Genomic DNA, 23,799 nt, shown 5'->3' on the forward strand with positions numbered 1-23,799 from the left:
GGTAGCACACGCCTTTAATCTCAGCACTCAGGAGGCAGAGGCAGGCAGATGCCTGTGAGTTCTAGGCCAGCCTGATCTACAAGGCAAGTTCCAACCCAGCCAGGGTTACATATAGAGAAGACCTTGTCTCAATAATACTTTTTTCAAATGTACAGAAAAGTTAGGATAGTCGTATGTATTTTTACCCTGGGTCCACCAATCATTAACATTTTTGCTGAATTTGCTTTTCTTCAAGTATTACGCATACTCATATTATTACTTTTTGGTTTGAACTTCAGAGCTGTTTGGACAAAGCCCCTTTGATTCCAAATATGTTAGCCCAAATATGAAAGGAACAAATGCATCTCCATTCCCACTGTGATGCAGTCAAGTCATTTAACCACCTTGGAATTGTGACTGACAGAATTTTATTGGGCAACATACATTTTCAGGTTAAGAATTTTTCCAAGTGCTCTCTGTGAGATTAATATCATCTTTTCCTGACCCGGGAGCCATTCCAGCACCAGTTAATCACACTCTGATGATTCATTAGCTTGAGCTTCCTAGAGTGGAGGGAATATGCTCTCTTCTGTCAGGTGGAGATACTTACCTCCACTTACTCAGGACATGAGGAGATTTGAACTTCAGTTCCTGTGAGAACAATTCAGTTTCTGTATCACCTTCACTTTCAGAGTATAGTCCTCTAACATGCTGAGCCTGACCCTCAGCTTCTGTCCCACAACACCGATAGGACTGTCCCAATTTCTCAGGTTCTTGATTGAAACTGTTTCCCAAGCCATGACCCCAAGGGTCCTGCCATCACTGGCTGTTCTAAGGAAGGCTAGCCTGAAACAATCTCCCTCCCACTGCTGTCTCCCTCTTTAGTTCCAGCCTGGACTCTTACTGTTACTTCAGTGTTTAGGTTATTTGAAATGCTCCACTCAACTTTTTAGCAGTTTTCTCTGGGGCATTTACTGCCTTTGCATTGCTTCTAGAATGTTTCTGTGCAATTGCTTTATCCATTCCTCCCTCAGCACCCCCCCCCCTGTCCTTTTGCTATGTTGCTCAGGCTATCCCAGTCATTTCTGTTTGGTGTTGTGAGTGACCAACATTGATGCTTTGCTATTGCTATTTTATTTTTGTTTGCTATGTGCTTAATAAACTCACTAACTCAAGATCAAACGTACAGCTTCCACACATCATTCTTCTTACAGAACAGAATACTCTTCCAAGTAGTAGGAAGAGGTTATCTATGGACACTGAGCTTTGTATTTCAGTCGCTGAAGAAATGCCACATGGGCTCCCGAGTTTCTGATCTTTAAATGGGGTTATGACATAAGAGCTTTCATTTCTCCACCTACAAACATTCCCTTTACCAGCTGTCCTGAGAACCTAAGACTTAAAATCACCTACCTAAGGAACTATCAACACTTGTTCGACTCTAGGGAAGGTTGGTGTCAGGGGAGGACTGCACGAGAAAGCGGTTTCTCACGGAGTTGTGAAACTTGATTGCTTTTATTGTCGAGGGAACCCCAGAATTAAAGGCATGTGCTATCAAGAGTGCCTGGAACAGGGGTCGTTAGGGCCTAGTTGATTTTGTTCCACTGTTGCTAATATCCTACTCGGCGTGTGTGCACAATGCAAATCTTAAAAACTTGCACTATCAGCCCCGCCCACAGACATCCAGGATTGACCTTTGGCGTCCACTAGAAGCGTTTCTGACCACGCCTGTTTGTCTTACAGCAGCAGCACCATTTCAGGAAAAGGCATAGATACGCTCTTCCCAAGCTCTGGACTGTCTCCTCAAACCCAATTCTTGGAGCAGTCTCGCAGCGCCATCTTCTGGTACAGCTCTTCTCCTCCACTCCTCACGAGATTCAGTCGTGTCTGATTTGCTTTTCAAACCTCTTGTCGGCCTCCGGAGAGACCTTTCCGTCCACCGCCAAGAATAATGGCCTCACTAAGACACTCAAGGCCAGCGTTCTTCCAAGCACCGTCAGTGTTCGTTCGGCGTTTGGAGAGTCTGAGACGAAGCAGCCTGGGCGGAACTCGCTAGGGGAAGAGGCGGCGCGTGCTGGGGTCTGTCCTGACCCGGCCTGGCGAGCGATCACGTGGGGCGCTACCCGGAGGCGGAACCACTGCGACCGGGACCTAAAGGCTTGCAGATCGGGGGCGCCGGGATACCTTAGCCATGCGCCCCCCGCAACCCCCCTCCGCTACGCTGGCGTTTCTAGCTGCGTTCTTGGCCAAGGCCTTGGCTCTGGCTGAGACCCCATACTTGGTGCGTGTGGATGCAGCCCGCCCGCTGAGGCCTCTGCTGCCCTTTTGGAGGAGCACCGGCTTCTGGTGAGGCCCACCACAAGCTCTTGCCAAGTCCAGGAGAGCCTCTTGCTTGTCCCCTGGGTTCTTCTCATCACACCTTTGGGCCCTCAGCCCATCATTCCTGAACACTCAGGAGTGAAGATCAAGCTCCTTCCTTCAGGGTGTGGCATGGGTTTTCTACTTTATGGGTCTCCCTAAATGGCCCCCAGGGATCAAGAGCTATAGGCTCATGAGTGGTACTTCGGCAGAACCTAGGACTCTCCCAAAGTACCAAGATCTGATCTCGAGTGTTGGACCAGACTTGGTTTCTGAATACCTCCAAGTCTCTCTAGGAATGTGCAGATCCTCTTCTATGGCAGGCAGATGTCCTATTACTAGAATATACTACTGTGCCCTGTTGAAGCCCACCCTCCAAAGACAAGACTCTAGAACATTTCTGGTGAAAGGGCTACTTTATCATAGAATGTAGAGAGACACACACTGATCCTCTGCAAGGGCCTGGAAGTCATGTGATAAATGTGTAGAACCTGATCTGCTGCAGGTCCCTGCTTAGGATAAACACTTCACTTCTTTGTCCTGTCCCCAGCCCCCCACTGCCTCACGACCAAGCTTACCAGTACGACCTTAGTTGGGACCAGCAACTGAACCTTGCCTACATAGGTGCCGTACCTCACAGTGGCATCGAGCAGGTCCGGATACACTGGCTGCTGGATCTCATTACAGCCAGGTGGGTGATGCTGAGGTGGGTGCCCTGGGAACTGCTGGTCAGAGCTTGTCGTACAGAGATGCCGAGGTGGTGGATCTGACCCTGTCTGGGCCAGCTGTGGAGTACAGTGCTGGGCTGTGGGTTAGGGAGCATCACGTGGGTCACAGGGCTGGGACTGTACTTCCTATTAGAGCATCCTGTTGGGCAGAAGAGGAGGGGAAGATCCGCTTGGCTGTGCCAAGGGCAGCCCCTGGATGGTGGTTTCCTTTTGAGGGTTTCTCAGAAGTATAGAATGGGGTTGGTATCTACTGTGCCTGGCTTTATACCATACATGTGCCACATTGTGGTCACCAGTATACACTGTGTAGAGACATAGTGCCTGAAGGTCAGGTTGGGGTTATATCAGTCACATCATTATAGGCAGTGACACCAGACCATCTGCTCTGGAGCAGGTGACTGCCTTTGCAAGGGGCCAACCAAGATGAGCACCAGGCTTGAGAAGGCATTTTGGAAATTCAGACCCTTGCCCCTTGACCATATGTTCAGTTCATACCTGATACTTGGTGGTGCAGGGGGGAGGGAAAGTGTCCTTTTGGCATCTTGGAGGCCAACATAATTAGCAGGACTCTGTTTCAGATAAGAAGGTAACACAGAATATCAAACTGGGCACTGTCTTGGCTGAGGAATGGTGTGTGGGGTTGCAACCCCCAGGGTTGAATAGGCACCAGGAGGCAGCAGTGATCTCAGAGGTAGAGGTCTCAGTCACTGAATGTTTGGAATCCTTGAATGTGTTAAGGGTGCAGCGCTTTCCTACCAGTTGGAGTTCCCTAGATTTTCCAGGGCAGAGATGGTTCAAGGGTATATCTCTAATGACACATCCTTCATATCACTCCACCAAAGGAGCTCAGTACTGGCTTGGGTAGATGGGTCTTTGTTGTTGTTGTTGTTGTTGTTGTTTTGAGACAGGGTTTCTCTGTGGCTTTGGAAGCTGTCCTGGAACTGGCTCTTGTAGACCAGGCTAGTCTCGAACTCACAGAGATCCGCCTGCCTCTGCCTCCCGAATGCTGGGATTAAAGGCATGCGCCACCAATGCCCGACTGTGTAGATAGATGGGTCTTGGTCCTACTAGAAGGCAGAGTCAGAAGCCACTAGCTCCTCACGGCGGGCACGCGCAGCCTCCACAGCACTGTGTACACTGGGAAACAGCAGCTCATCCTCAGCTTCCTGGTCTTCCCCAAGGAAGCCCCCTTTCCTCAATGAGTCTCTCACTGAGGGACTGCAACAAGCCAGAAGCAGGGTGATGTCCAGGGCTTTGTAGTTTTTCTGCAGATCCTTCAGTGTGGCCATGCCAGCCACATCCAGGAACAGCAGTGGTGCACAGTCAATGACCACTGTGTGGAAACCAAATGCCAGGGGTATCACCAGCCCAGCCCCACTGCTCACTGAACCCATATCCTGGCCATCAACATCCACCCCCCGGCCCTTCTCCTTCCTGGTGGCTGAATGCCCTGCATCCAGCCCTGTGAGGCTGTAGAGTGAGTGCAAGAAGAAGTCCTTGTTGGCATAGTAGAGTGGGCCTGTGAAACGGAACACTCGCACCTCAGGTGGGGGCAGGAGGCCCTCAAACTCAGTAGCATCTTCATAGAAGGTCGAATCTCCAATTCGAGCAAGAAGGGCAGCCCGTGGGCGCTGTGTGCGGCCTGCCAAGCTGAGCAGTGAGAAGAACACCCCAGCTAGCAGTCCAGCTTCAGTGCTGACTAGCACACAGGTGGCTGCAGTAGCCACCCAGACTAGTGCATCAGCAGGGCTTAGCCGCCAAAGCTGTGGGAGGTCCTTCACCTTGCGCAGTGCCCCACGCAAGCTGACGACAATGATGCAAGCCAGCACACACCGTTGCAAATCGTGAAACAATGGAGCCAGCACCAGCAGCACCAGCAGCACCACAGCAGCACTGACCACACTGGACAGCTGTGTCTGGCAGCCAGTGGCTGTCTTCACCAGGGTTTTGGACAGAGCAGCACTAGTGGCAAAACAGTGGAAGAAGGCAGGCAGCACGTTGCAGCAGCCCACGGCTAGAAGCTCTTGGTTAGCATGAACAGAGTAGCCATGACTACGAGCAAACATTTCTGCCAACGAGATGGAGAAGGCTGAGCCCACCAGTGCTAGGGATATAGCATCCAGGGCCACATGCCACATTATCTTAGGGTCTGGTACCTGTGGGGCTACAAAACCAGTGGGAATGTTGCCAGCCACACTTGAGCCAAACCGAGTATGGAGCTGTCCAAAGTGGGATACAAGTGTGGCCACCACAATGACTAGCAACTCTGTGGGTACTGGCACCTTCAGATAGTGTCGGTAGCGGTCTGAGAGCTCCTTAGCTGCTATCAGCACTCCTAGGCACATGGCACTGGTGACCATGTCACACATATTGGCCTGTCCCACACTCTGCAGCAAGCTCAGCCATGTGTAGACCACCATGCCTGGGCCCTGGTGCCGAGGGATCCGCACACCCAGCAGGTGTTTAACCTGAGAAGTCAAGATGGTCACAGAAGCTCCCATAGCAAAACCATCAAGCAGTGGTTGTGAGAGGTAGGTAGACACAAATCCCAGCCGCAGGACACCCATGAGGACCTGTAGATGGAGTACAGTCAGTTAGTAGGCCATGAGGCAGGAGCCAGCATGAATATACCAAGGAGTAGGGTTACAGCACAGAGCCTGGTATCTACCCTTGCTTACTCCCCTGAATGGACTCCTGCTGTTTCCACATGTGTAATGGGCCAGAAGACACAGGGATATAACACAAGGATGTTGCAGTTGGCTGTGGTGTTCACTTCTCACACTCTCACACATGCAGAAACTTGGCTTTGTTTCAGAATCAGGACTGTAGGCAGAAGGAGGCAGGCCCTTCCTCTGTGCCTTGTATGTAGCACACACAGCTCTTTCCACCCAGTTCCCTCCTGAGCAGACAGGAGTAATAGGGAAAACAGCGTCAGCAGAAAAGAGCTAAGTATGGTGAGGCCAAGGGAATGCATCTCTACTCCTAGGTCCTGCCTGGGTCAGAAAGCCAAGGTAGACATTGGGGTTGTAGTCTAGCTTATCTGAACCATGGCCACATTTGGCCCAGTGGCCCTACTCAGACCATAGCCAGCCAGGCCAGCCCCACGCCCCACATATCCCTCCATTCTGTGACTTAAGTCCCTCTGGTACCTAGGCCTGGGCTCCACCTCTGCCCTTGCTGGGCTGTTTTCTCTCTGAGCCTGAAGGATTCTTCCTCCACATGATTCCAGGTTTTTCCTGGTGGTAATGGCAAACACCTTTAGGTGCTCTAAGAGCCGAGTCAGCTAGCCTGCTTCCTATGCAGATAACTCCTTACCTGATAAAGTCCAGTCACCAGAGTGAGGGCAGTGGCGATTCGAATGGCATGGCAGTCCCGTCCACAGTCCTGTAGCCCAAACACCAGTGTTGTAGTTGAGTTGTTGAGGGTGCTGTCATTGTCCTTAGGCCCCAGAGAATCCTGGGAGGGGTCAAAACCAGCCAGCTGGAGTTCTCGGTCTACCACCTGACCTACCATGAGGCACAGAAGACTGAAGATGCCCACATTAACATGGCGTGAGGTGCCCATGAGGAAGTAGATAAGGTTGGCAAAGAAAGAAGTATAGAGGCTATAGATGGGCTGCAGCCCAGCCAGCAGTGAGTAGGCTATGGCCTGTGGCACCAGGATAATGCCAATAACCAAACCAGACATAACATCACCTGCCAGGTACTCTTTAGGGCGGTACTGACGCAGCCAGTATATGACAGGAAACAGATTCTTCACTAGAGCCTGAACACATGGCATACTGCAGGTGCAGCTCTGCTTCATCCTGGCCTTCAGTGTTTCCAGCAAGCCCTGGGACACAGGGGGCTGCCGTCGGACCAGCACCAATGTCCCACCCTTCTGTTGGGGCTCAGGAGAAGCATCCATCCTGTCACACCAGGCTCTTTGGCCAACCTACAAGGGAGAATGGGCATGGTTAGGAGTTCAGCCTAGGAGCTAGCTTCCCAGCGAGTGTTTGTCCACTCAGACACAGACATCAGAGGTTGTCCTTCCATCAAGCACTCGTTCTTCTGTGTAGATGGATGGTAAGAGTGCTCCTGACAGCAGTGTGCTCCAGGGAGCCACTCTACCAGCTTCAGCCCTAGCTGTGCTCTCTGGTCTACCTAATTCAGCCCCTATATAAAGCCCACTGATAGCATTCTGAAGGTCATCCACCAAGACAAGGGTGGACTAAGCTCAGTTATGCCCAGGCCAGTCACAATAGAGGCAGGTGCATGACTGACTGAGCTTGAGCTCCAAGCCACTCCCCATCCATCTGGTCTGGCAAGGGGCTTTGCCAGCCACCCCACTTCCCCATGAGTTCTCTTAAGCCATCACCTGTTCTGGGAACACCGTGGGCCTGGAGGTGGGCAGAAGGCCTTGTATATTGTGTGTGCTGGGGCCCCAGTCTGTGACACCTTTCCCCATGAGTTTAGAGGGTGCCTCACCAGGCACCATTGTGCTCCGGAAGTAGTATGCTCCTTACTCCTAGTGCTGAGCCTCTTCTCAGAGGCTCAACTATACCAAACTGTCCACCTTTGGCCTAGCTGTCCTAGCCCCATCTGACCTTGCCTTGGTTCTCAGGCCATGCTGACCACATGGTGACCCTGGGTCCTGTTTACAGGTTCCAAAGTACTTGTTTGTAATATTAATCAAACAGTCCCTGTTCCCTTGGGACTCAGGACATGGTGGTGACTGTTGGAGCCTATTGTGCCTGGCTTGGTTACTGGAACAGCAGCTTCCCTAATAGGGCGGTCTATCAGGCATCCTAGCTCTTGAGGAACACGAGAACAATGATACACTAGAGTCACTGAGCTCACCCCACGTCTTTATCGGCTCATAAGTGTCACCTGCCTTGCATCTGAGCAATTCTCAGAGAAACGACAGTCTAGGTTCCTGTCTCTAAGCCACATCTTCTGGAGCCTGTTGTTTGGGCACAAGGACAGTTCTTACCTGGGACACCTGGCTGGCTCTGTAGGCTTTGCAATATCCAGGGGCTGCCGTGGGCTGAACTTGCAATCACTCTGGCTTCTGTTAACAGGCGGAGAACAAGGTTGGCAGGCGCTTCTGAGACTGGCCTGTGGGAATACTGTGCTGGACTCGCTGTTAAATTATTTACTCCCCAAATAGCTGAGTCATGGGTTTCTCCCGCCAAACGAGTGTTACCTGAGCGTCTAATCCGGTGAGCTAATCCGGCGAGTTGTACTATAATCAGAGACTCACAAGTAATTATGGTTATGTGGGCCTCTGATAAACTCCCCTCTGCAGAGGGGTGGGTGCTCCAGGTGCAACAGCTTCTGTCTTGTTAGGAGGGAGAGTAGGTGGGACAGGAGTGGTCAGGCAGGATGCTTGAGTATGAGGCCCCAGAGGAGAGGTTCTGGGGTCATGTACAGCTGACTCCACCTACCCAGATGCTGGCTGCCTTCTCTCTACCTTCTTGGAGCCTATTCTAACTGGGGCAGGCTGAAGCTCAGACTCTGTTCCATGTCTCTGTGTGCAGTATATGCATAAGGCTACTGCTTGTGTGTACATACTTGAGTGAGTGAACACATGTCTGTGTTGCGCACAGCCCAAGGACTGTCAGCATCAAGATAGGTGTGTTCTTCCCTTGGAGGCAGGGATCCTGGATTGGCCTCAGTTCCTGTCCCCCTTCTCTTCCTCTCCTTCCTGGTGCTGACCACCTGTGATCATGGTCAGGTACTTGGCCCCATGTATTTCTGTAGCACACAGGATTTGCCTTGTAAGGATAGCATATTAACCAGTGCCCTCAGACTTAAGGAATGCTTCCAAGTTTGGTAAGGTTGGTCAGAACTTCAGACCCACAATGAGTCTCTCACATGTGCTTGAGAGTAAGTAGTTCTCTTCTGTGGACTGCTGTATTCTGGTTACCTTCCCATCCTGGAGATGGTCCCTTCATTATGGCTGGAAGGCCCAGCTAGGCTGGTGTGCTGTCTTCACAGGCCCAAGCACAGTGGGCAGTTTGCCTTGGAACTGGACAAAGTGAAACTGTATGTTTTCCTCCTCTTATCCCCCAAGTGTCTTGAGATGGGGCTTGGGATCAACAGTTGTCTTGCAAAACCAGCTGGGACCTTGAGGCTCCATTCCTTCAGGTCAGGAGATAATAAGAATTCAGAGTCCCTTCCAGTTCACAGGTTGGACACTCCTTTGGGACATGTGCAAGTCTTGTCCAGTTCCTGGCAGTCATGGACCTGGCCAACACCCTGCTTGTGGGTAAAATGAAAATAGAATGTGGGTGGAATGGCCAAAGTGGGAAGTCTGACTATGAGACTAGGCAGGGCTGGATGCTCTGTGGGTTAGATATTCCTCCACCTTTGTTCTCAGGATCCCCACTTGGATGCTGTCCTCTCTCTCCACGTGGGTCTGCTGAACCTGGAAGAACCTATTTAGGGCCCCAGGGTCTTAACTTGTTATGCCCTACCTTTGTAAGACTGGGCCTCCTTTTTCCCTTACAACAAACCCTGAGCCACTGTTTGCACAGCAGTTGGGAAATGTGGTTTACAGGAGCAGTTACAAATGGGTGTGGTGGGGCTAGTCAGAGCAGCTCCTCTTTTGTCAGATAAAAGGCTCCTTCAGTGGTGGTGGGGATAGCTACTGGGGATGCCATAAAGTGATAACCTATCCAGTTGTCCACAGAGGGGCCCCTGTGGAATGTACTGTTGCTACATCTTTGAGAAAGACAGAGCTGAAGTTGTGGAATGGATGCACCTGTAAACACAGAGGTGCTGGGGTGAAGAAGAGGGTGAGCGTATTCACCTTCCCTTCGAAGCAAAGAGAACTTTGTAGGAATGATCCCTCCCTTCTCTACTGCCCTGGGTGAGAGGGATTGGGTCTTACCTCACACTCCCGCCCCATCCTTCACTCCCACCCTGCCCTGCCAGTGTCCACAGCCAATTGAAATGTAGATGAAGTCATGTCTTCCATGACTTGCCATCAGTTCCCTGCCCCACTCATTCTTCTGCCTCTACAGCTCTGTGCACTCAGGGTGGTGCTGCAATGGGTGTGACCAGGCCCACTGTCCCACCCCAATGTGCCCATTGAGCTGCAGGATTCTTGGCTTGCTGCTGAACTCTTATGGGCCCATAGAACTGCCTATGCGGTTCAGTGATTTCCTTCTTTTATCTTTAATTCCACCATTTAAATCTTGAATACATTTTATTTGGGAAGAAAACATTATACCCTGCCCGACAGTTGAAAATGATGGACCAAACGGGGTCCAGGACCAAATCAGAATTTCTTCCCCCAAACTCGGCCGAGCTCGCACCTTTCTGGGGCTTCAGCAGGTTCTCCCGAGAGAGATACTGAGTGTTTCCGCGCTCCACGCACCACCCCCATCCTGCTTGGCATCCTGCATAGTCGCGTCCACAGACCGTGTTCTTCCCGGATCCTCCCAAGCCTGCTGAATGCACCGACCCTGGTGCAGCCGGGTACTGCTGCACTCCTCTGCGGGTGCGTTCCGCCTCCCCGCCAGCTCAGGCTCCCCCGCTCACACCCAGGCACTCACCAGCCGCTGCGGCCTCATCCTCTAAGCGCACGCGCTCCGCCTCTAGCGGAAGGAGGCCTTGAGCAGCGCGACTGCGGGCCAGAGTGAAAGGGCCCTTGTGTGGCCTTGCTAGTGTGGCTGCACCTTTCCCTGCTGCAGAGCAGCTGCGTTATGGCTCAGGCCGCTCTGCAGGAGATGGCAGACTTCCCTACACTTCACCTCACTGACTTGCCCCCTCCCCAGGTCAAGATCTTTAACACCATCACCCTCCAAGGCTGCAGAAAGGAACTAATTCGCAGCAGCGAGGACAAAGGATTCATGGGAATGGGGGGCCCCTGGAGGTATCTGGATGGTCTGGCATCACTATGGAGGCTGTCGGGGTATCAGGCAGTCAGGTCCATACAGGCTTACAGTCTTGGGACATCTCTGATGTGAAAGACTGGCTCAGAAATAGCCCTGTTTCTGAGACCTGCTCTGCCTGGTCTGTGAAGATAGGGAGCTGGTGACAGCTTCTAACTGACCCCAACAACTTGGGACTTTGGAACATGTGTTTAATCTTTATCCAAGTGCTTGTTAGATTTTATTTATTTGCAACTGTCTAGACCATTGGGTGGGAAGGGAAAGAGCCAAGCATGTCTTGTCTTGTAGTACAGAGGGCAGGCTGGGAGAAGCAGGACCTGAACTTGGGGGCAGTAGCCAATGTGACCATGTACAGTGAGGGACTGATGTGCTTCTTGTAGAGGGGGTTCCACCACACACATTGGAGACTGTCTCTGACCTACATCCCACTCCAGATAAACCCATGAGCCGTGTTACATATCTTCTGGGGCAACTGGTCTTTAGTAAGCTCTCAGAACCTGCTCAGAACCTGGCAGGACTGACACTTTGTACTTGCTGGCTGGTGCCTTCAAGCTGCCTCGGCTGCATATTCAGCCCTCAGGGCTGCTCTTCACCACTTCCCCAGAACTTTAAGCCAGAGACAGCCCCAAGCATCAGTGTCCTGAAATTCATGAAATTGTCCAGTACATTGCTCACCTCAGATCTGACAGTAGACACTGTCCTAGCATCGCTTACTTCATTCCTATTGACGTCTCCTGCTTTCACCTCGATTAACCACTACCAGGGTCTTTCCAGAACCTTGTGGCTTTGCTCTGATCACCATCTTACAGGTCTCCTATTTTGTTCTGAGTCATGTGGCCTAAATCATGCCCCATCTTCACGTGGTCACAAGCCCCCATTAACCAACCCCGTTCCTAGCTCTGTACCTTCCTTCTGCTCCGGGCCAGGTAGCTGCCTTTACTGCTTGACTACCATTAGTTTGCTCCTATTTAAGGGCCTTTGTACTTGCTTGTTCCTTGATATTCTCACCACGGGCTCATGCCACCACTTGGCAGGTCTTGGATGTTACCTCTTTCGAGTGGTTTCCTCTTCCTGATCATCCTTCCTTTTTCACTCTGACATTTCCCCTCTGCTGAACTTGTGATGTTTGATAAAAGTCCAGGGAGTTGTCTGATGACTCTTTTCCTCTCAGAAACTGAGCCCTTTACGAAAGGACTCCGTATGGACTTGAGGAAGCTCTCCATCTTCTTTTCTTGTCCATCCATGTTGTTTCTTAGTATGGAGTGAGGGAAAGGGACTGTTGGGTCAGATTTGGAGTTTTGGTTTCTGAGAGTGTGGAGAATGAAAGTAGTGCCTAACAGTTTCTGCTGGGCTGCTGTCCCATACTCCTGTTCCCCTGTCAGCTGTCCCTGCCCCATCCCTGTCATACACCTTTCCTATACAACCTGCCTGTCCCTCCCTCCTCAGTGTGGTGCCTGACCTGGGCCCTAATTGAATCTCTTGGAGTTGTCATGCACACCCACACCCATTCACATTCAACTGTGAGTGATGGGCGCTTCCCTAGTCCCATGCATTCAGTGTCTTTAAGGCTTAGTGCACACGCTTGTACATAGTATGTACAGACTTGTACATACTGTGACAGACTTTCACAGTGCTGATTTTTTTCAAAGGGAAGGCCCATCTAAAAGCCTGGATCTCCCTGGTAACTTGGGGCACCTATAAACTTGAATGAGGCCCTAATTCTAATCTAGAGTGTGGAGAAATGCTACTTCTCTCCACAGAAAGTCATCTGCGCAGGGACTGATATACAACTTCACCTACTTGGATGTTTTCCTGGACCTCCTCATGAAGAACCAGCTTCTCCCTGGTGAGTAGTGACCCTGTTTTCTCCCACCACCTGCCATTCTGTGTCCTGGTGGGTGGTGGTATCTTAGCACTGACTGAGGGGCTGGTGAGATGTAGCCCAGCTGGGCTTGGTGTGTTGGGTAGTGGGGCAGCTGCCCCTGTGTCTTTCAGGGTTTGAGCTGATGGGCAGTCCTTCTGGCCACTTCACGGACTTTGAGGACAAGCAGCAGGTGTTTGAATGGAAGAACTTGGTTTCTCTCCTGGCCAGGAGATATATTGGTGCATAGAGGGAGAAATCGGGTGCGGGGGGGGGGGTAGGGGGCTGCAGTGGGCTGTCCTTGGGAGGCCCTTCTCCCTGATCACCGGGACCACCTCATGGTCTTCAGTCACAGACCTCCCTATACCCCAGCCAGAGATGCCTGGTAGGTGAGGGATTCACCTGATAGGGGTGGGGTACTTACCTGGAACCAGATAACCCCATCAAATGGAACCCCACCCATGGGGCCCAATTCCTAGGAGACACCAGGTAGGCTCCATCTTCAGTCCTGAAGGTAGAGCTGTAACAGCAGGGGCACACTCTGCAGATAGGTATGGGCTGACACATGTTTCCAAGTGGAACTTCGAGACTTGGAATGAACCAGACCACCACGACTTTGACAATGTGTCCATGACCACACAAGGTGCGTAACATTTTTCCAGGTCCTGTTGGGTGGGCTGCATGAGAGGGAAGCAAACAACCCCAGACCCTCAAGACCCTTCTGCCCTAGGTTTCCTGAATTACTATGATGCTTGTTCTGAGGGGTTGCACGATGCCAGTCCCATGTTGAGGTTGGGTGGCCCTGGGGATTCCTTCCACCCCCTGCCAAAGTCACCACTGTGCTGGAGCCTCCTGCGTCATTGTGCCAATGGAACCAACTTCTTCACTGGTGAGGTGGGCGTGCGTCTGGATTATATCTCCCTGCACAAGAAGGTATGCGATTCCCTCACCCCTCCTTGCCAGCTTTGAGCTGAGCCTGCACTAAGGTATGTGCTGGCTGCAGGGCGCAGGCAGCTCCATGTACATCCTGGAGCAGGAGATGGCAGTTGTGGAACAGATCCAGCAGCTCTTCCCTGAGTTCAAGGACACCCCTATTTACAATGACGAGGCAGACCCTCTGGTGGGTTGGTCACTGCCACAACCTTGGAGAGCTGACGTGACTTATGCCGCCTTGGTGGTGAAGGTGGGTGCTTGCCATCTAGCCTCATCTGGCTTCAGGAACCCTCCCTCTGGTGGGGGTAGGAACAGTACAGGTGGCCAGAGGTACAGGTCCCAACTGCCCTGATGTCCACAGGTCATTGCACAGCACCAGAACCTGCTGTTTGCCAATAGCAGCTCCTCCATGCATTATGTGCTCCTGAGCAACGACAATGCCTTCCTGAGCTACCACCCACACCCTTTCTCCCAGCGTACACTTACCGCCCGCTTTCAGGTCAACAATACTTGCCCACCCCATGTGCAGCTCCTGCGAAAGCCAGTCCTCACAGTCATGGGGCTGATGGCCCTGTTGGGTGAGTAATGACCCTACTTCTGCATGTGCTGGGTCAGTGTGAACATCCCATGGTAGCCTGGCATGTCCTGGATTGGGTGAGGATCAGCATAGAAGGACCTGGAGTAAGAGAACATGGAAATGCTGGGCAGGTTCGAACTTACTTCTTCCAGATGCTGGATGGGTTTTGTAGGGTTGTTTTCCAAATCTCTGCTTCATCTCCTCCTCCCATTCTGTAGGCTGAACAGTATGGCAAGGCCTCCCAGTACACAAATAGTGGGAGCCAGGCACTAGTGTAGGAAGCCGGGAGCTGGGGACGAGGCAGCTAACCGGCCCAGTCCTCTGCCTGGCCTATAGATGGAGAACAACTCTGGGCAGAGGTGTCACAGGCTGGGGCTGTGTTGGACAGCAATCACACAGTGGGTGTCCTGGCCAGCACCCATCGCCCTGAAGTCTCTTCAGAGGCCTGGCGTACCACAGTCCTGATCTACACTAGTGATGACACCCATGCACACCTCAACGGCAGTATCCCTGTGACTCTTCACCTTCGTGGGGTACCCCCTGGCTTGGGTGAGTGGGGTTCTAAAGGAATTTGGGATCCCAGCAGGAGTGGGACAAGGGAGGTAAACCATGGTGTCTGGGTCCACAGGGCTTGTCTACGTAGTACTCTACCTCGACAATCAACTCTGCAGCCCCTCCAGTGAGTGGCAACACATGGGCCAGCCAGTCTTCCCCTCTGCAGAGCAATTCCGACGTATGCGCATGGTGGAGGTTTGTGAGCCAGTAGGGAGGGAGGGAGAAGGGGTTCCTTAGTTTGTGGGGAGGTTTGCCAGCTGCATGCCCCTCCCTTGTCCCCAGGACCCAGTGGTTGAGGCACCACGCCCTTTCCCTGCTGGGGGCCGCTTGACTCTACACAGGAAGCTTTCTTTGCCGTCACTTCTGCTGGTGCATGTATGCACACGCCCCTTGAAGCCACCAGGGCAGGCAAGTGGCAGCTTCCCACCCTACCTGTGGGGATGCCTAGTTCACCCCTTCACAGATACTCCCTCCTCACAGGTTAGCCGGCTCCGCGCACTGCCCCTGACACATGGGCAGTTGGTTCTGGTCTGGTCGGATGAGCATGTGGGCTCCAAGTGCGTGAGTGGGGTGGTTACCCTTCCCTACGCCATTGCCCTTGAGAGCTTTCATCTTCCTCCTCCACTGCCGGGTACCTCTGTGCTCCAACACACTGCACGTGCCTGCACAGATCCACTTGTGTCTGAGTGGGAGATTATTTACAGTGGGTCTCCAGTGTTCTTCCCTCACTGTGGCCTGTCACAACTTTGAGAGTGCCCAGGGATCCTAGAAGTGCCAGGAAGGACTCTAAAGGGTAGAGGGTTGGGAGTCTACCCTACCCTGCCCAAATAGGCCCTCAGGGTTTGCCTGGGCCCAGCTTCAGTACTGACCCAGCCCTCCCCAGGTGCCTGTGGACATATGAGATCCAGTTCTCCCAGAAGGGTGAGGAGTATGCACCAATCAGCAGGAGGCCGTCAACTTTTAACCTCTTTGTGTTCAGCCCAGGTGCGCTAAAACCCTGACCTTGGCAGTTGTCCTGGTGGACCTCAGTACAGTGTGGTGTGGGGTGGGTCCAAGGTTTTAGGAACTTCTGAAAACGTGTACTTTTGTGTCTGCAGACACAGCTGTGGTCTCCGGCTCCTATCGGGTACGAGCATTGGACTACTGGGCACGGCCAGGCCCCTTCTCAGACCCTGTGACTTACCTGGATGTCCCTGCCTCATGAGAGCCACTGGCTCCTAGTGACTGGTGAGCCTGTGCTGACTGGCGAGTGGGGTCAGCCAGGTTGAGCTGGACTGCCATTAGCTAGTCAGTTGACTATGGACTCCTTTTGTTGTTCCCCCATTTCCTTTTAAAGTATCTTTCTCTACCTCAGTCTTGGGATCTACCTTTGTGGATGAACATTACAGAGGGCCCAGATGGAGTGACCTTTAACCACCTTCTTCCCTCTTCCCAGCTGTTCAGAGTTGACATTTGGAACCAGGAAGCTGGCTCAGTGGGTAAAGTGCTTGCTGTGCAATCATGAGGACTTGAGTTCAGATATCTAGCACTCATGTAAAGGCTGGGATGGTAATATATACTTATAACCCAGAGACAGGCCAGGGCTCAATGGCCATCCAGTCTTCCGGAAACTGCAAGCTCCAGGTTCAGTAAGAAATCCCATTTCAGAAAAGTCAAATAGAGAACTATAGAGAAGATACTCAACATTGACCTGTGGTACACACACACACACACACACACACACACACACACACACACACACACACTCCTCACATACACAAATACACACTCACTTCCAGAAACACACCACACGTCACACTTTGTCCACACAGTCCAAATGTACACACAGTTCCTTCTCTGAGACTCAAGACAAACTCTTACCTTGAGATTCTGTAATATCAAAAAGAAAGTTACACACTTCTGAAATACAATTGTACAGGGTATACATCTCTATTTCAACAGGAAAGTAAATGACCAGGAAGGATTTAACTGAAGCAAGACCAAAACATAGCAAGACAAACATAAACCCTGCAGATTCATTCCCAGGATTGGGGCACATTTTATTGTGACATAAACTCTAATGTGCTAGGCAGTTCTATCTTTGTGGTGTGGCCATTACAGCCCCTATCACTTTCTCCAAGGCAGGTGTCTTAGGTTTCCCACTGCTGTGATTAAACATGATGAGCATAAGCCACTTGGGTAGGACAAAGTTTATTTCACTTCCATTTCCACATTACAGTCTATCATCGAAGGAAGTCAGAGCAGAAACCTGGAGGCAGGAACTGATGTGGAAGCCATGGAGAAGTTTTGCTTACTGACTCCAAGGCTTGCTCAGACTATGTTTTTATACACCCCAGGACCACCAGCCAAAAAGATGGTACCTTTCACAGTGGCCTGGGCCCTCCAACATCAGTCACTAAGAAAATGCAACACAGGCTTTCCCTGTTAGGGCATTTTCTCATTCGAGGCTCCCTCTTCCCAAATGACTCTAGCTTGTGACAAATTGACATAAAACTATCCCAGCTTTGCCACATATCATCTGGCCTCCCAATTCTTCCTTTGAAATCTGACTGGAAGCCTACGTAACCCTGTAACTGTAATTCTTGTATTCTGTTTTCTAAGCCAGCACCCTGTGGATCACACAAAGGTCTACTGTCAGTTTGAATGGTAGTTGAGGACCCTGGGGCCATCCATAGCTGCAGTAAACTTCGAATGCCTTGTTGCTTAGCCCCATGCACTTGGGAAGAACATCATGAAGATGATAACTTGTGTTGGGGGTGTGTGTTCACCTCACCCTGGGAACAGGAAGCAAAGTAAGGATAGAATTAAGTGTAACCTTCAAAAACACTTCTTCACTGACCTGCTTTGTTCAACTAGGCCTACCTCCTAAAGTTTCTAGAATTTCTCAAAACAGAACCACTACCTGGAAACTAATTGTTTAACATGCAAGCCTTTGGGGTGAGGAATATATTTACTATTCAAAATAAGCTGGATATATCACCTTGGTTCTGCCCATTGGAAGAACCCTTTCTCTCAGTACCAGTCCCTGGTGTGCTAAGACACAGTTACACCCCTTCCAGGTGGCCTGCTGGTTACACATTTCCTTAATTCATTCTGCACATTTCCCTTGTCTCCGGCAGCCCATGGAAGCCCAGCCTAGGCCTGCTGCCAAACTTTTCCAAGTTAGTATTACCTACTGCCCAGGAAATAGCCCTGAATGGAGTGCTTGCACATACTGCATGGCTACATCTAAATTCAGAATTCCTCTGGCCTTGTGCCTCTTAAAAGTGGGCAGAGTGAATGAAATACAATGACCTTCTGTAGTGCTTTTTATCCCTTTGTGGACCCTAGGCTGGCCTTGAACCCTTGACCCTTCAGTCTCAGTCACCCTAGTGCTAAGATGAGGACCACCATGCCTGTCAGTGACCCCTCACTTACAATAAAATATGACATTTCCCACTGCCATGGGATCACCACAGGCTTCCCTGGAGGGTCCTGAGCTTTTCATAGCTTGTCTTCCACCTCTTAGAAGTATGTTTAACTAAGCCCTCCAGGGCATGTAACTTCTTGCCCACCAAACCCAGTGAGCATGACCAGCAGGTTGCATTAATTTTGGAAGAGTGATGTCACTAGGCAAACTTGAGGTGTGTGGACATCCATTATGGGAAAATAGACTTGTCTGTTTTCTTGGTGAGACAAAGTGCACTTTCCAGTGGAGAAGCGGATGTGTCAGAGAGCCAGCCCTCAGATACAGTGGGTGTTGACATGGTCATAATGCAGCAAACTATCCCTGGGGCTAGAGAAAGATCTCTCCATCTCCCAGTCTGTCCTGGAAACTAAAAATGGGCCTCGTGGGTGGTCTTCAGAACAAGCCAACGTGGCCCACTGACAGATGTCCCAAACCTCACTGGCCAGTAAGTAGGTCACTTAGTTTTCAGGTGACAGGATTGAGTCACTCAGACCCATTATCCATTCACTATGAGAGTTGACCTTCCCTCTTCCAGGTGGGACCTAGTCTCCCTTGTTCTAGGTCCTGTGTCAGGAATTATATGAGGCCCTGGAACAACATTGTGATAGTTTGTGCTGGCAAAGGGTCCTGTGGGCCCATGTCCAGCAACTCTCTGCAGCCTATACTCTGTGGAAATGTCTCAGGCCCTCTCATCTTGTTCATGGTGTCTTATCTTACTGGTCCCTTCAGTGCCACAGCCTTCTGTAGGCACATTGTTGTGGAAGTGCTTGAGTAATACCCATATTTGAGAGCCAGCTCTAAAGCATGCTGTATGCCTGTGGTGTAGTTGCCTCCAAAGGGCTTTGGTATACTGATGGTTGTCCCTGTGTACATCAAGAAGGGGGTATCACAAGCTTCCTAGCCACAGTATGTGCAGGTAGGGTATTGTCCAGGTCCCTTGTCCCAACTTTTGAACCCTGAAGGTACTCAGGCTCACACCACAGACTTCAGACCCTAGGTAGTCAAGGCAGGAACTATTGAGGAAAACAGCTTACTGGTTTGCTCTTCATGGCTTGCTCACCTTGCTGTCTTATACTAGACAGGTCCACTTGTCCAGAGGTGGCATTATCCACAGTGGGCTAGGTCCTCACACAAAGAAAATGTTCCTGAGGCTGGCCTACAGGCCCATCTGATGGAGACAGTTCCTCAATTGAGGTTTCCTCTTCACAGATGACTCTAGCTAGTGTCAAGTTGACAAAACCTAATCATAATAGAAGGTCTATTTGTCATAATGCCATTCCTGGCCCTGATGACTGGGCATAGTAGGTCCTTGGTTCTTCTCTTGGTCTGACTGCCATATCTCATTTTCCCCTCTTGCTCCTCCTCACTCATGGCCCCATTCAGTTTGGACCCTTCCAGATGCATCTGGCTGAACTCTCCCTCATATCTACAATAAAATCCTTCTCCTCAACCATACCTTGGAGCGATCATGTCTTCATTTTCTTTTCTTTTTCTTTTTCTTTTTTTTTTTCCAGACAGGGTTTCTCTGTGGCTTTGGAGGCTGTCCTGGAACTAGCTCTTGTAGACCAGGCTGGTCTCGAACTCACAGAGATCAGCCTGCCTCTGGCTTCTGAGTGCTGGGATTAAAGGCGTGTGCCACCACCGCCCGGCTTCATGTCCTCATTTTCATTCAGGGTGCTGTATTAGTTACTTTTCTGTTGCTATGATAATACACCATGACCAAGCATCTATGGAAGAATTTATTATGGCTTAGTTTCAGAGGGATAAAAGTTCACTATGGCAGGAAGGTATAGCAGTAAGAAGCAGACATGGTCTTTGAAGCAGGAAGCAGAGATCACAAATCTTCAGCCACACACACAAAACAGAGAGAGAGAGAGAGAGAGAGAGAGAGAGAGAGAGAGAGAGAGAGAGAGCTGGAGGGCATAAATTCTCAAAAACCTGCCTCCAGTGGAGTATCTTCTGAAACTCAATCTCAAATTTAAAAAGTAGTGCTATGTTATATACACAGATGTATTATGTACATTCCAATATACAAGGAAATGAAATATGTATTACCTTCCAAAGGGGAGGTATGGGGGTATAGTGGGAAAATACTGGACCAAAGTAAGATTGAAACTCAGGAGAGAAAACAATAAATCCTATAGCTCCATGTCTGGTGCCTAGGGCTTTAGTTTTAAAGTGCTCAGATGGCACAACCTCCCACCCACTTTGCTGCCTGCAACATACATCTCTTCTAGAGATGGTTCCAATTCCTGCCTGCAACTTTCCTTGGCTGATACCTCTTGGCTGAGCATCTCCAGCATCCTGGGGTTTTCCTTGCAACCCAGCTTGGATGTCACAGCTTCATGCAATGGCCTCTCACAGCCTCTTGCCCTTTTAAGGCTTTTGTACAGGGCTCTCCGCTTCCCAACACTGCCTGACCTCAGCTGGAAATAGAGCTGTGGTGAACATCTGTGCATATGTCTTTTGTGGACCTTCAATTCTGTTAGGTTTGGGCCTGGGAGTATGATGGCCGGAGCATATGTTAGATTCAGGCTCAGTTCTTCAGAAATCTGTGAAACACTTCCAAAATTACACACTCAGCTAGCACATGTGACAGTCAGTTTGCTGTACTTCTTGCTGTGATGGAGCTTTACATTATGACCGTCTCGCTTGCCACCTCACCAAGAGATCACAGGTGTACACTGAGTAAAGGCAACAGGTGAAGGACTAAACAGAAGTTAAGATTGAATGTAAGCATCTGGTTCCTCATTTTAGGGGAAAGTAGTAGTTTTCCATTATGTGTGAGGCTGATTATAATTTTTTCTTTACATTTTTACATTGATAGCTACCCTTTGCCAAGTCAAAGAAATTCCTTTCTGTTCCTAGTCTGGGAACAGTCCATTCTGAGAGTCAAGAAGGTGTGCTGACCTGTCCTGTGTTTTTCTGTGTCCTTGTGGCCATTACCTTAATTTTCCTGAAGTGGCTGGTTTTTGGAGGTAAAGCCAGTTTTGCAGCTGTAGATAAAGAAGGCTTTCCTGATCATGACATAGTGTCCTTTCTTATATTTGGGAGTATGTATAGTACCATATCATTCTCCTTGAATGCCTGGTGCAGTTTATCAATGGGCTTAGGTTTTCATTTTTTGTTTGTGGGGTGTGTGTATGTGTATGTGTGTAGGTTTAATTAAAACTTCCAGTTATTTAATACACATGGACTTTTAAAGTTACCTTTTTAAAAAAATTTTTTTTTCTTGAGTTAGTTTTGGTAGTTTCTGTCTTCCAAGGAACCTATCTGCTTTGTCTGAATTGTCAAACCCACGGACATAAAATGATTTTTATTCTCTACTATTCTTGTAATTGCTCCAGCAGGCCTGTTTGTATATGTTAACTTTTGTCCTTCCTCTGTTTTTCTTTGTCAATTTTGCTGTTGTTTCCAACCAATCATGTTCTGTTTCCTCCACTTTGTCTACAGCTTTTCTGTTGTGGTTCTGTAACTTGTGTGGCATGACATTACCATGCCTCCATTCTGCTTCTTGGGTTCCACTGCTCTTATTCCTTGCTCCTCTAGACAGAAGTTGAGCTTGTTCATTTGAAAGTCTTTCTTAATCAGTATTGTTATGAATTTCCCTGCCCTTTCACGCATGCATACTCGGCAAGTGCTCTTCCACTGAGTGACCTCATGCCTGTTGCTAATCTCTGCAGTAATTCCACTGGCATCACAGAACATGCATTGTGTTATTTGAAACCTTTTAAATCTATTGAGACTTGTGCCCTGACCCCAAATGGTAAACATTAATTATGCTAAATAAATTGACATTGTTGTTGGTATCTTATCTTTCTAAGGAGTATCACCACAAGTTACCTTTGGGGAATGCTGCAGTCTCGGTGTAACTGTAAACTTGCCCATTCTCTGCCTAACTCTATTAGCTTTTTGCTGCAGAGATGTTTACCTGTTGTTGTTAGGGTTTCATGTACTTTTATAAATGCCAATTTATCTGTATAGAATGACCCTCCTGATCTCCGGTAATATTCTTTGTTTTGCAACCCATTCTGACTTGTCTAGATTCTTTTGACTGTAGTTAGCATGATTTATCTTTTTTGGGGGGGGGGCAGTTCGAGACAGGGTTTCTCTGTGACTTTGGAGGCTGTCCTGGAACTTGTTCTTGTAGCCCAGGCTGGTCTTGAACTCACAGAGATCCGCCTGCCTCTGCCTCCTGAGTGTTGGGATTAAAGGCAAGCACCACCACTGCCTGGCTTATCTTTTTTTTTTTCAACCTACTTGTGTCTTTAAAGAATGTTTTTTTTTTTTTAAAGAATGTTTTTTTTTTCTAGATAGCATATAGTTAGCCCCCCTTTCCTCCCAAAAAAATCTGGGCAGTCTCTGTATTTTATTGTAGATGTTTAGAATATTTACATTTAATGTCATTATAGATAAAATTGAGTGTACATCTACTATCTTGGTTTATTATTTTTTCATTCTTTCTTATTTGGAATGATCTCCCCATTTTCTCCTTTATTGCTTCATTATGTGAAATTCTTTGATACTTTAGAGAATTTATACTAAACTTACTTTTTTAGATGGGGTCTTTCTATGTTGCCCAGAGCCCAGTCTGAACTCCTAGGCTCAAGCCATTGCCTTGCTTTAGCCACTGGAGTAGCTACAACTACCGAGAATGGTGTGGTCAAGCTCTGCTTCCTATTAAGTGTTCTTAGTCTGTTGCAGTCTAGCTTCAAGTAGAGCATATTGCCTCAAATAATTACATTATATTTCCATTTTTCTATGCAGAGTTTGTGCTATATTTTAAATTTTCATGTAAGTGGGGGTGTGGTGGTGGTGTGTACCTTTAGTCCCAGTATTTGGGAGGCAGAGGCAGGCGGGCAGGCAGGCGGATCTCTGAGCTTGAGGCCAGCCTGGTTTCTTTGGTGAGTTCCAGGCCAGTCAGAGCTACAGATTAAGACCCTGTCTCAAAAACAAAAAGAATCTTTTTTTTTTTTTCATGTAAGCTTTAAAAGCATTGCTATTCTTACTTTAAACAGTTGTCTTTTAATTTATGTGTATGGGTGTTTTGCTTGCATGTATGTACACCACACGTGTGCCTAGTGCCCAAGAAGGCCAGCAGAGGGCCTCAGAAGCCCCGGGACTGGAGCTGCACATGGTTGTGAGCCACCATGTGGGTACAGGGAATTGAACCCTCTGGAAGAGCAGGCATTCTTTCCAACTGCTAAGCCATCTCTCCAGATCTTTTAGCCATTTTCCTTGGGGGTATTTTTTTCTTTTGTCTTTCCTTTACTCTTTTAGAGAGTCCCATTTTATTTGCACCTCCCACTGGAATTTACTGGTGTCCACAGATGCGTCTCTACCTAGCCATCTTCCTCTGTGCTCTCTGCACACTTCTGTTGCATTCAAGTCCAGTAACCTTTGCTTTTGCAAATATCCATCATCTTAATTCGGGGCACTTGATTTCATATCTAGAAATTGGATTTGCAGCTGTAAGTTTTT

The 23,799-nt window shown here is 49.4% G+C and overlaps 2 protein-coding genes across 4 annotated transcripts; one reads left to right on the forward strand and one right to left on the reverse strand.

Moving 5' to 3' along the window:
* The first annotated feature begins 1,756 nt into the window (after window positions 1–1,756).
* Window positions 1,757–17,039, forward strand: Idua (alpha-L-iduronidase). Of its 3 annotated transcripts, XM_027425967.2 has the most exons (15): window positions 1,757–2,325; window positions 2,888–3,028; window positions 8,125–8,265; window positions 12,705–12,790; window positions 12,940–13,047; window positions 13,353–13,448; window positions 13,536–13,738; window positions 13,809–13,988; window positions 14,100–14,316; window positions 14,652–14,864; window positions 14,944–15,065; window positions 15,153–15,278; window positions 15,351–15,427; window positions 15,754–15,854; window positions 15,968–17,039. In XM_027425967.2, the coding sequence occupies exons 1-15, from the start codon at window positions 2,171–2,173 to the stop codon at window positions 16,072–16,074; spliced, it is 2,073 nt and encodes a 690-aa protein (XP_027281768.1). In that variant the 5' UTR covers window positions 1,757–2,170; the 3' UTR covers window positions 16,075–17,039. The 3 variants fall into 3 exon arrangements, with proteins under 3 accessions (XP_027281768.1, XP_027281771.1, XP_027281773.1); XM_027425970.2 differs by lacking the exon at window positions 8,125–8,265 and having other exon boundaries at window positions 1,759–2,325; window positions 2,888–3,043; XM_027425972.2 differs by lacking the exon at window positions 8,125–8,265 and having other exon boundaries at window positions 1,762–2,325.
* Slc26a1 (solute carrier family 26 member 1) lies at window positions 4,133–6,986 on the reverse strand. Its single transcript, XM_035448354.1, has 2 exons — window positions 6,381–6,986; window positions 4,133–5,638 (listed from the first exon to the last, which is right to left on the reverse strand). Exons 1-2 carry the CDS (start codon window positions 6,969–6,971, stop codon window positions 4,133–4,135), a joined length of 2,097 nt encoding a protein of 698 aa, XP_035304245.1. The 5' UTR covers window positions 6,972–6,986.
* Window positions 17,040–23,799: the final 6,760 nt, after the last annotated feature.

This window comes from Cricetulus griseus, chromosome 7 (genome assembly GCF_003668045.3).
Source record: "Cricetulus griseus strain 17A/GY chromosome 7, alternate assembly CriGri-PICRH-1.0, whole genome shotgun sequence".
NCBI classification, from domain to species: Eukaryota; Metazoa; Chordata; class Mammalia; order Rodentia; family Cricetidae; genus Cricetulus; species Cricetulus griseus.

Excerpts from the sequence above, each read along its gene's own strand:
- Idua (XM_027425967.2), top strand. The coding sequence starts at position 2,171 with ATGCGCCCCCCGCAACCCCCCTCCGCTACGCTGGCGTTTCTAGCTGCG. Across the intron at positions 3,029-8,124 it reads CTGGATCTCATTACAGCCAG|GCGGAGAACAAGGTTGGCAG; the intron begins GTGGGTGATGCT and ends TTCTGTTAACAG. Across the intron at positions 13,048-13,352 it reads CCTGGCCAGGAGATATATTG|ATAGGTATGGGCTGACACAT; the intron begins GTGCATAGAGGG and ends CACACTCTGCAG.
- Slc26a1 (XM_035448354.1), bottom strand. The coding sequence starts at position 6,971 with ATGGATGCTTCTCCTGAGCCCCAACAGAAGGGTGGGACATTGGTGCTG. Across the intron at positions 5,639-6,380 it reads TGGTGACTGGACTTTATCAG|GTCCTCATGGGTGTCCTGCG; the intron begins GTAAGGAGTTAT and ends CTCCATCTACAG.